Source organism: Falco biarmicus, chromosome 3, assembly GCF_023638135.1.
Source record: "Falco biarmicus isolate bFalBia1 chromosome 3, bFalBia1.pri, whole genome shotgun sequence".
In the NCBI taxonomy this organism is placed as follows: domain Eukaryota; kingdom Metazoa; phylum Chordata; class Aves; order Falconiformes; family Falconidae; genus Falco; species Falco biarmicus.
Genome location: NC_079290.1, coordinates 95,513,302 through 95,525,142, shown reverse-complemented (window position 1 = coordinate 95,525,142; position 11,841 = coordinate 95,513,302). Strand labels below are relative to the sequence as shown.

At 40.1% G+C, this 11,841-nt stretch overlaps 1 protein-coding gene across 1 annotated transcript in view; it reads left to right on the top strand.

Moving 5' to 3' along the window:
• The window catches only part of LOC130145943 (orofacial cleft 1 candidate gene 1 protein homolog), an 81,842-nt gene that overhangs the window by 9,554 nt on the left and 60,447 nt on the right, over positions 1-11,841 (top strand). The window contains exon 4 of the mRNA XM_056331507.1: positions 9,077-9,163. Within this exon, the coding sequence (XP_056187482.1) occupies positions 9,077-9,163 (87 nt within the window). The remainder of the gene's footprint in view (positions 1-9,076; positions 9,164-11,841) is intronic.

The window sequence follows — 11,841 nt, the reverse complement described above, 5'->3', positions numbered from 1 at the left end:
TCAACGGGGAATGGCATTTATCAATTCTAATGCTCAGTGTTAAACTGTACAATTTAAAACCAGTTATAACCTTAAGCACAATTATTTAATCGCTGTATTTAGCAGATTACAGGTTGAAAACACTATATAAACATCAAGCTGGATTTTCAGGCTATGCACTTGAAGGCAGGGCACAGGGATGGTATTGCCTTTCCATTATCTTTCCACCCATCGCCCGTGTTGTTAATGGCAGCAAATAATAGCTACAGGGGTTGCTATCATTTCCTCCATCTTGCAACAGTGTCGCAGCCTGTTCCTCTGTCAGCAATTGCTGGAGGGAAGCGTTCTCTAGGAAAAACCTCCACCTACTTTTTGAGATGCCTTCTCACACACCTCCGTGCTAAGGATACCAGAAAGGAGTGTGAACAGTCAGTTGCATGTTCAAGACAGCCTTAAACCCCATTCCTAGAATTTGGATATGTCTGCACAGGAGGCTGCTCTGCAGAACACACGTCGCTTGGAGGTGTATAAATTAAATAGCCAGTGCAGAGGTATGTGGTATTGCAACGTGCCTGCATTTTCCCCCAGCTTCATTCACAGGTATGGTTGTGCTGTATTGACTTTTCCAATCCCCTCTCCTCTGATAACAGAATATCTCCTGAAAAGGGGAGGTTGTGAACTGATTCTTGTTTTCAAGAAACTGATCAAATCTTTCCAGTGGTTTTTTCCAAGACTTTTTCGCTTTTCAAACCAGATTGGTGGGGACTCTTCTCGTGACTCAAAGTGCAAGGCTCCCACATCCTTTGCTGGTGAGGAAATTGGGGCAGGGCATGAGGCCATATCTGCAGTCACCCTGCAGGCCTGTGATGGAAATTGAAATAAAACCTCTTGTCCCTAATCCATTGCTCTGTTTGTTAGGCTGCTCCATGTCTCGCACTGTCCTATTTCCCATGATGGACAAAATTCCAATTTTTATCATCATCATCATCAGTAGACTGTTGTTCAGGAATAAGCCACTGAGTAACTCATTCTGCTGTATGCTTTCCATCATCACTCCTATATGGTGAAGACATGGTACTGCTGTTAAATGTTATAGTGACCCAGGGGAACTGGCTGACTATTTACACAGATTAATCTCCTGATTTTCAGCCAGCTAATTGGTTGCATTGGCTTCTACCCTATTTCCTCTTCTTGATTCTATGCTGACTCTTTGCTGATTGCTCCTATCACCTTCATTTCTTTCATATATTGCTTGTGAAATTAAGGTTGTCTAGCAGCAGCCTTATCTTTGCCAAACTGTGCAATTTATTTGTTTCTGAAAGCACTTAGGCTTTCCTCACGACTAAATTCAACCAATTCTTCTGCCTTTCTATCCCTCAGCAAATATTGAATTTGCCAGAAATTTTCATGTTGGCCGTCCCAATGTGGCAGGTCTAATAGGCAAATTTCCTTGGGAAAAATATTTGGGGTTAGGTCACCCAAACCTGGAATGTCAGGAAGCTACGTCCTCCTGTTCCTCAGTTGCCAGGTACTTGATCTCAAGGTGAGCTGGTATTGGTTTTTCTCTTTTCTCCAGAGGCGTTTAAACCCAAAACACTTTGTAGAGTGCCCTAATGTTCAGGCTGGCTTGGGAAAGTCTCTGCCCAGCAAAGGGCTTCCAACAAACTGTTGTGATGGAAGCACCAAACCTCCGGAATATGCCATCTTTGGCTGACGGCAGAATAGGAGGGCAGCTGCTCAACTTCATGGGTGAGGTACGTCATAAGCAACCCCTTAACTCAGGACTACTGTATTTAACATTTTATCACAGGCCTGTAAAGCAAAAGTTTCTATTTTTAGCATCTGATACATTTTTGTCCTCAGCTGCTGTGCTCACCACAGCCACAGTGTTACACAGGTTTGGTCCAGCTACTCCTGAGAAGAGCCTTGTGCAATGGCACTGTGCACATTTCTACAAGATAGGTAAAACTTCCAGCCCAACCATATAGAGGGAATATATGTCAGAACAAATTAGACTGATCTTTCTGGGGTGCCAACCACGCATGCAAGCCGCAGAATACAGGTACGGGGCTTTTTGAGCATCCTCCCACTACATGGTCTGCCTTGCACCTGGTGATTGCATAAGCACCTTCGGAGACTGTGATGCTCCGTGGCTTTTGATGGAAGATGAAAGAAAGGCTAATTGTGTTCTCCTGTGTCCTGCTCACTTGTACAAAGGCTAGAGGCAATCTGACCCTAAATGTTGATGATTCAAGTTAAAATTGTCTCCAGATGACACAAAGCATTCATTTTCCCCCTCTATCATCCCCAATATATAAATCTTTTTTCAGAACTAGATTATCTCCTAAAATCAAAAGCTCTAATTAATTCTATCATTTTATCTGCAACAGGCGCTGTTAACATCTCATATCATGCTCCAATAAATCTGCCCACAGAGATTAACAACACTGGGGAGGGGGAGGAAGAAAAAAAAAGAAAAAAGGAGGGAAAAAAAGCTTTTTCAATCGAAGACCAGAAACTGTTCTTCTAATTATCCCAGGTACAGCATGGCTTTAACATGTCTGTACTGCTTCTGGGAGCAAATCAGTGTCTCTGCATGGTGCTCTGCTGCACCAACTCCTAGCTGCAGACCTAGGTTGAAGATATCTAATACAGTGCTGTGTGTGTCCTATGGGAAAAATCTCACTATAAAATAGAACAGTTCTGCTCCTTATCGAAAGCTAAAGTAGAGAGAAGCTTTTGCTAAGGAACGGTTAGTGCTGAAGGTAGTTCAGATGTGGTAGGGATGTTATTGTAAGTCCTTTCTTGCTCAGGAGTGTAACTGGGCGAGGACCTTGATTGGGGTATACACAGACAGAAAAGGGTGAAGGAGCTGTGTGGGATATCAACTTGATAAAAACATAAGCAAATGCGTTGAGTTTAGTCTGTTTACAGGGAACTGGAGGCTGAAGCTTTTTGAGCAGGGTCTAATTTAATTCCAGAGGGGTGGTAGGTACCCACTGGAGAGACAATAAACATAGATGAAAATACAGGCATCTGCTGGAAACTCACATTTGTGCTGCATGTGAAGGAAATGAGAGCTTGTGACACTGGCTGTGTTGGAAAAAATGATTTGCATAAAGGATGAGACCAGAAATATGAATCAAAACTGTACCCTCTTTTTCTTAAACAACGGCAAAGTTTATATCTAATAATTCAAGTTCTGTGTATGTGGTTCCATGCTTTCTGATTCCAACAGGGACTTGAAATGGAAATGCCAAACCCGGTATGCAGGGCATGATGGATCACCATGTATGCATAGGAATAAAAGGGTTGTCATTGGAAGTAATTTTGCGTTGAATTACACAATGTGTAATCCAATTGAAATCAGCAGAACGGGACAAGGTGTAATGTAGTGTGCAAAACGTGATCCATTGCATGCAATTTCAACAACAGGGATACTGCACCACTCATCTAAGTGATGTGCTAAAATTGAATTTGTGAAAGGTAGGGGGAGAAGAATTGTGAAGAATGGATGCATTTTATAATTGGGAAATACTTTTTCAGAAGGTGACTGAATATGTATTTTTAAGGCTAATTTATTACACTTGCAAATTGTTTACTTCATAATAGCGCTGTGGACTCTCAGAATCTGGCAAGTTCCCTCGCTGGAATAGTGTGGGAGCAGCCGAGCCTGCCAGCCTGGGAGCACTCAGAATCCATTTTCCCTATTGACATATGTCACATTATCTAATACTGTTCCTAAATGAACTCCATCATCATCAGTAAATCTTTTTCTCACGCCTTCAACCACCAGCGTTTTTCCAGGAAAAGCAGCAGGTCTCTCACTGGCGTCCCTTGGCACAGTGCCCTCTGTTGCCTGCAGGAAAAAAAAAAAAAAATAATCCTACCCTATACCTTTGCTTTAACAGCAGCAAAAGCAGCAAATGTGGTAAGTCTTCCAGGACTGTAGTAGTGGGGGGACAGAAAAGTGGGTGCCGTGATGCAGTGTGGCGTTTCCCAAGCATGGGTGAAGGCGCAGCATGGTCGGCGCTGCTCAAGGTCACGAACGGCCCCTTTGCCAGCGTCCTGTCAAAGCTGACAAGCGAGTTTATTCAAGGCTTACAACATAAACATAATAAGGCACAGTTATGTGGTTTACCCGTTACCTATGGTCTCTGCTGAGGATAAGGAAAGTGACATATGATACCTTTAAAACTTTTTAAAAACGGAGAACTCACACGATGATGGTAGTATTTAACCAAGCTGTGTTTTCAGATATAACCTACTGTCCAGCCACTTGCTTCATGCTCCTCAGGTTGGGGATGCCATTTACATGCAATTTTTCATTGAATTCTGCTTGGTCCTCATGAAATCGTGAAGCTCTATGTAAAACACTCTCCCCTCTCTATTTAGTGATAATCTGGAATAACTCTGTGCTTCCCAGGAAATCTTCTTTTAGATCTGTGTCTAAAATAATAAAGTTAATATTTATTTATATTTATGACATAGATGGTAATGTTAGATGTAAATCTAAAATAGTAATGATGTGTCTTAAGGTTTCTTTCAGCTTCTATATGTAACCTAGATCAACCTATATAAATTTAATTAAAGATATTTGTACCGCTTATGAGCTGAGGTAAATGTAACAAAGATCATGGTTCAGTAATGATAATTAAAAATCCAAACTAAAAGTATAACTTCCAGTTAATTTATAATAATTCTTTGTTTTCTTTTCTTGCCAAAATGAGAAGGGAGAGCTAACGTTGTTTTATGGATTACATATCAGTTCACTATGTTCTTCAAAACTGAAATTTTATTTTTAACATCTTCATGACATTTAGATGTGAGTAAATCCTAGCTACACAGAATTCTGGAATAAAACCTCAAAATGTTTCCTTGTAAAAGTTTCAAACTTTCTTGATGTGTTTTCTGGTTTTAAATCATTATTTCGATCAGTTAAGCACCTATATATTCACTGGGAGTCCCGTCAGTCTTTGACTGCCCAAGGGTTATCACTGTTCATGCAGTTTTAGCGATGATTTTTCTTTTTCCTCATTTCTGCGTTCCGTGAGATTTTTTTTTTTAAGAGGATAGCTTCTTTCTCCACTCTTATGCTTTAAACATTTAGAATTATTTTCTTTATAATTCTTTATAGATTTTTTTTTTTACAAGGTGCAGATTAGAAGCAAAGACCTGTATCCACAAAAAAGCAACTTGTGGGTCCCAAGCTCTGTCGATGTAGGTGCTGAATGATACAGAGCAAAAGGGCTGGTTCCAAGACCTGCCACGCCTCGAGGAAGGGTGAAGCAGTGAAGCCGTTGGAAGTACAGTAAGCGGGATCCTTCTCTCCCCTTCCTCCTGATCTCAAGTCTTAGTCCTTGCTGGCCCAGTGGAGGTGGGCACCTCTCTTAGAGGGGATTCAGGTCTGACCCCAGGCTGCTGCTTTGGCTCGTTCCGTTCCGTACTCTTTTCTCATAAAGAAACTGGGAAATACGCTAGCATGGAACCTTATGTTCGGGCTGCCCACGGGGCTGTATCTGCAAAGTAAAATGAAAAGTATCCCTAGGGAAATAAGTTCAATTCTGTCGAATGGAGACAGTGAATATTTACCATGATGTTTACTAACAGGAATTGCTGCTGATATCGATGCTTTGAGACAGCTGTGTGGAAAGGAGGACTACTCTTTTCCATTCCCCACTATGTTTCAAAAGCACTTTGGGTCAAAATGCCGTCTCAGACTGGAATTTCATCTTTCCAAGATGCCTCTGTCTTATTCTATCTTATGCAAAAGGCTTTTATGATTTGCCCAGTAGTGTCTACCAAGTCATTGGTAGAGACATGTGTTGACCCCACTGCCTGAAAATGGAGAGCTGTTACTTAGTAAGTCCAGTTTCCTTGGCCATGATCTGTAATTCTGTCTTCTAATGAAAACTGGCTCATGCCAAAATTTCTGCTTTTATCCCCAAGACCCAGCATCACTCTGAAAACAAGCATCAGTAGATGCTTATTCAAATTCTAAGTAATCAGTCACCTGGTTATTAATAATTCCTTCACTTTTACGCTGTTTAGGAGGCACTTAAATCCAACAGAGTTTTGTCTGTTCTTTCATTAACTAAAAACCTAGATCAGTAGTACAATATGAATGTAATAAAATTGCCTGTTATCCAAATTCCAGGCTCTGCCCTTGAGGTGATATTGATATGGGCTACCTGATCTCTTTGTGGAGCAGAAGATGTAGAAACGCAGCTTGTTCGTGCCATTTCTGTGGTATTCTCAGGACATAGACCGTATAATTGACTACAGACAATTTAAAAGCCATCTTAGAGTTTCGTCTGGTCCTAGTAATACGTGTGCAGTCCCATGGGCTGCATCCAAGGATTATGCTAATTTTATTAGCAACTTCTCTTGCTTTAATTAAACTGTATAAATTCCCACCTGGTCACTGTTGTGCCAACACCCTTCTTTCCATTTTTGTTTGACTTTTTAGATAATCTGTGGTTTTGCACTTCAATTCTGATTTCCTGAATTATCCATTCTGTCTTCCACATGAAGTAATGCAATTTTGAGGTTTGAATGGGGTTTCAAATTGAGTTAATGGGTTTGATCAAACCTCTGGATCAAAGCAAAGACCTAAGTTTCTAAAGTTGGCCAAGTCTTTGTAGGAGCAGGTATTCAAAGTAACTTGCTGACTGAAAGCACCAAGCTATACACTGCTGTTCAAAATACCTGCAAGCAAGCTCTGTATTAACATTTACTGTGTTTATACCACGAAGCAGAGCAATGTGAATTCCTTAGTGGACTGTTAATTTACATGTTATACACTTTCAAATATTTCCAAAAGCAAATGCGAAATGATTAGTAATCCATTCACATGCTCACAAAATGTTATTAGCAAAATGCCTTGGGCAGTATGTTATGTTGACTAAAATTGATAATTTTGTATTTTCAAGCTAAAAAAACTCCCCCTGCCCCCAGTAAATCTGAGGACTGGCCCAGACCCTCCTGGTCACACCAGTTCTCAAGGTGTGTGTTGAGCTGAGGGGGGGGAAAAAGACCCCAAATCCTCCCCACACCCAGCCACCCCTCGAGCAGTGATCTGAGGTTTGCAGTGATTTTGAGTCGTCAGAAGGCCTCACTGAAAGTCTTCTGTGGAGTCCTGCAGTTTGAAATGGCTTGTTGTCTACAAAATCACCGTAAGGAGGTGGTTCTGGCATTTACCACTCGTTCTAACTACACGGGTTTTAAAGTGTGTGCCTTGCTCAGGAGAAATCAAACGTGGTTCTTCTTTTTACTTCTGCATAACCTTCTGGCTCTAGTTGTGCGTGGTTCTAACAGAGCCAAAACCCTGGACAAATTGTCTCTTACTCCTCAAAGAAGGGTTGAGGTTTTTCTTTTTTTGGAGAGGACAAAAGAGCAAGCTGTTTAATGGTATTTGTCAATACATCTCTTTTTTGAATAATGGTTTCCATGCCTCTCAGACTCAAATATAACATGACACTTCCTCCTAAATGCCAATTATTCTGTCCAGAAGAGTTTTCCAATTGTCCTCAGAGTTTCACACCAGACCCACAGGATAAAGAACACGGGGTGTTAACATTCAATAAAAGCTGTTGTGATATTAAGACTGCAAAAAACCTATACGCCAGCTGACTATTGCTTGTACAGTTGCAACATACTTTCCAGCAATTTACATTTACAGCTATGAAGTAATTGAATAAAGAAATGCATCATCATTTTCTTTTTTAGCACATGGGTGAATTATTTTACCTACATGTGAAGGGGTGTTCATATAACATCACGGTGCTTTGTGCTAGAGAAAAACAATTACAGTGAATAAGGTAGAATGGCTCTGTTATTGCAGTACATAAGACTTTGATTACATACTGCCAAGATTCATACCAGCCTAGTAGTTGTTGACAGATAAAGTAACAAAAATGAAACTCATTTATTTTTTCTTTATTGAGACCTCAAGGTAAAGCAAATTTTCAGTTCTTGTACTTACTACATTGAAGGAACAGAGACTGACAGTCAAAATGTGCCAGTCCAGAAATATAAATTAAACCTAGTTTCATATCAAAGTTTCATTTAGTCTCTGAAAAGGAGCTGCTGCTTGGATTATTTTTGATCCTAAAACAAATACACTGTAGACTGCTATAGTGTATCCTGGATAAATTAACCCCCTCGTATATTTAGCTCTTATGTATTTTCCAGGATATAGATCTATGTGTATTCAAGCAATTTTAAAGTTTGTTATAGATTTAATTATTTTACTTTTTCTCTGTTTAGTAATTATTTACTCTGCTGGCAAACCCAGTGAATGTGAGGATGGTTTTAATAAAGTGTAGCACTTTTGCTGAAGGAAGGACATTTTGAGGAAAAAGGCCACCTCCTCTTGTGTAGAGAAGAATCTTCTGGCTTTTACTAGGAGTTCCTCTAGGCAGCTTGATCATTGCTCGATAAGTCTAACAAATGACTTTTTTTTGGTGAACTTGATTAGTTTCTAAAGAGCAGATAAAGCTAGCTGTTGAAATGGAAAGTGCTAAAGTGAGTAGTTTTATCCCATCAAAATCTTGGATTAGTTACCTAGCCCAACTGAAAATAATTGCTGTTCAGATTAATGAGGCAGTATTCTAGTATCTCCTCTGTAATTAAACACTTTTCTGGTTGAATACAGTATTAAAGATGCACCAGACGTTGAAACCTCAGTGGTGAAATTTAAAACTGTTGAAATTGGAGAGGTCAGCTGTGAAACACAAATTCCTCTGCAGCATGGGTAATTCACTTGTACGACGTGTTTCAAGAATAATTTGGTGTATGTTGGGGATGCTGGATTTTTTAAATTTTTTTTATCTTTCCATCATCTAAATTTGAGAATTTTTCTCATTAGTTCCTGAGCAAAAGTAACATAAAGTGCACTTGTTTCCAGAATTACCTTTTCTGACCTTTCACAAGATGATAATTGCAGTACTAGTAGGCTTAGAGGACTTGTTAAAAAAATTAAGCTTATAAAGTAGCAAAAAATGCCCCTTTGCTTGCTGGTGTCGATTTCAAAATTAACATTTTGGTTCATGTGCTTCTAATAATCGCTGACCCTTACTTCATGTGCTTTCCACAGGAAATGAATACAGCAGAAATTACTTTGACCCGTTGATGGATGAGGAAATAAACCCAAGGCAGTGTGGGATGGAGGTCAGTGAAGAAGGTGAGGCAGAATTAAGTATGTAATTTTGGTGTCAGAATATTCTTTTCCATTCATGAAAATGAGGTGACAAAGATCACATATGCAGTTCTATTTAAATATTGAGGTTTACAATTTAAATTATATGCCTTAACCGCTCTGAACACGATAGGCAGTATACATAGGCTTTGATCAAGGACAGTGAGTTAAAGGATGGGTAAAAGCGAGCCTGTGGTGTGTTCGTTCTGCTATAGTAACAACATGAAGCACACTCCAAGGACATTGTCTATGCCATGTTCTCTTTAATTAATGAAGTTAGCCCAGAACTGAGTACTAAGCTGTAGCTTTTTTGCAACCCTGCTCTCAAATTCCTTCTAGGAGAGCAGTTTCATTACTGAGCTGAGCGTGTCTTCACCTAACAGAAGGAAACCTCAGAGTCTGTAAAAGTTCCCAGCACACAAGAAGGCTTTTCTGGTTTCTTTTTGCCAGTTTAACCCAGATGTTTAGCTTTGCTGTCTGTGGGCGATGGTGAGGAATGGGAGGGTGTGACTGCAAAGCCGGTAGAACAAAAGTTATGCATGGGTATGAGAGAGATTAACCAGGAGGTATTGTCTAGTGCAGGAAATTCTCCTTTGCTGTCATGGCTTTTAGATAAAAAAGGGTGGGAATAGGCCTGCCTGAATTTGCATGGACTTAAGTAAGAACATCATCATGGTAATAAAGTGCTTAGCTATGTGCTGAGTGCTTTGGCCCAGCTCCTGTTGTGAAGCACTAACAACCCAATAGCACGCAAGACCCAGTTCTTGTTCCCTTCCTAGCCCTTTGCTTTTTTAAACCTTGTGCTCATTTGTACTGCAGAGTGTCTAAGCATGCAGGTGTAGCCAAATCCAAGAAAAATTACCTGCTATAAAGGGTCTCAAAGTAGGCTATTTCTGAAATTAATGAGAAACTTTGAGTAGATATGGAGGCTTAAACTTTTGAGGCAAAAACTTGTGTGACTGAGAAAAGCAGACTAACTCGGACTACATGTCAGTAACTAATTTCTGTGCACTGGTAAAAAAAAATAATTAATGTTTATCAAGGGTGAATTACATCTAACTCCTTTAATTTCCCCGTTCATTGTACAGTGCAGCAAAGTAATACCTTGGAAGTCAACTTCTGGCTTGGAGTTCTTAAACGAAAGATTATTTTTTTCTTGGTACTGCCTTGGTTCATCTTATGAATAAGCTTCATGAGTCACGATCCACTTCATAACCAGAGAATGAAAAGTGGATTAGACTCCTGTAACTGTATGCCTAAAAACATGTACAGATAAAGTGGTGATATAAGGGATACATGTTCTCTTGACTGTGGTGAAGATGCTGAGTGACACACACTTAACCTTAAATGTTCATTGTGTTTTTTGGTTTGGTGTTTTGTGTTTTTGATTGCTTGGGTTTTTGGTTCGTTTGGTTTTAGGTGTGGGCTTTTTTTTTTTTTTATTTTATACTTTTGGAACAGATGAAACCTCTGAGAAAGTCTATCCAGTTCTGGGGGTGTGAGTGGAGAGGTGGTTTTAGGCACATGGATGTCAGACTAGACCCGAGATCCATATATGAACAACTGTCCTTTGGTGCTCATCCTTTTTCTTCCCAGCAAAAAAGCCACTCACAGGTTGGGGGCATATTTGTTTATTAAAGGTCTGTTAGCAGCATTTTGGGCCTCAGGTTGGTTGTGTTGATACTTGCAGAGCAGTTGTAATGCTGTATTTACCCACACCTCTGCCAAGAGAAAGTCTTTCGCCTTGGAGATGTTCAAAAGCTGTCTGGACATGGTCCTGGGCAACTTGGCTCTAGGTGGCTCTGTTTGAGCAAGGGGGACTGGACCAGATGACCTCCAGAGGTCCCTTCCTACCTTGACCAGTCTGTTTTGGTGAGACTCACAAACCAGGCTCATTGTCTGGTTTAGTTTTCCTTGCAGAAGGGTTAAATAAGTGGATCTGCATTTGTGTGTAGCAGATGGAGTTAGAAGGACAGTCAGAAGTGAAGTCTGGTCCTACATGGGCAACCCTTGGTTGGAAACCATATTTGTTTACCTCCTCTTTCTAGCTAGCAGCTTGTCACTAACAAGAGACAAAACCAGAACAGGTTGAATAAAGCACAGCACATTTTAAAGTTACACTCTTCTTACAACTTAAGCAAGTCAGGCCCAATGCCCAAAGAGAGTAGCTGGCGAAAAGCAAATCTTCAGCCACTAACTCTATTATGCGAAGTTAAATATCATTTTAATGTGCTCATCATATGGGATTCTTTAATGGATTATTCTGTGAAAATGAAGATATTGGCAATTATCTTTCCTGGATTTGATAAATTAAATTTGTTCTGGAAATTTGTCTGAGTTGATAATGCCCTGAGAACAAACAACACCCCACTATGGATTTACTTTCCCCCCTCGCCAAGGGAACATTTCAGTGTTACATGCTAAAAGAAATAGAAAAGATTCTGCACTTGCAGAAGAGGTTTGCAGAAGCCTCCCTGTTTGAATGCTCAGTGTAACTGAAAAACTTGGTCCTGAAATTTCATGATAAAAAAAAAAAAATATTTCTTTGGGATTCTATTGGGCACTTAACAAGAGCCACCCAATGTTACCTGTATCTGTACTTGGTGTACCTTGTATGCACCTCTTTGGCCTTCTGCCTACCTGTCTTTGCTGACAACTTAAGA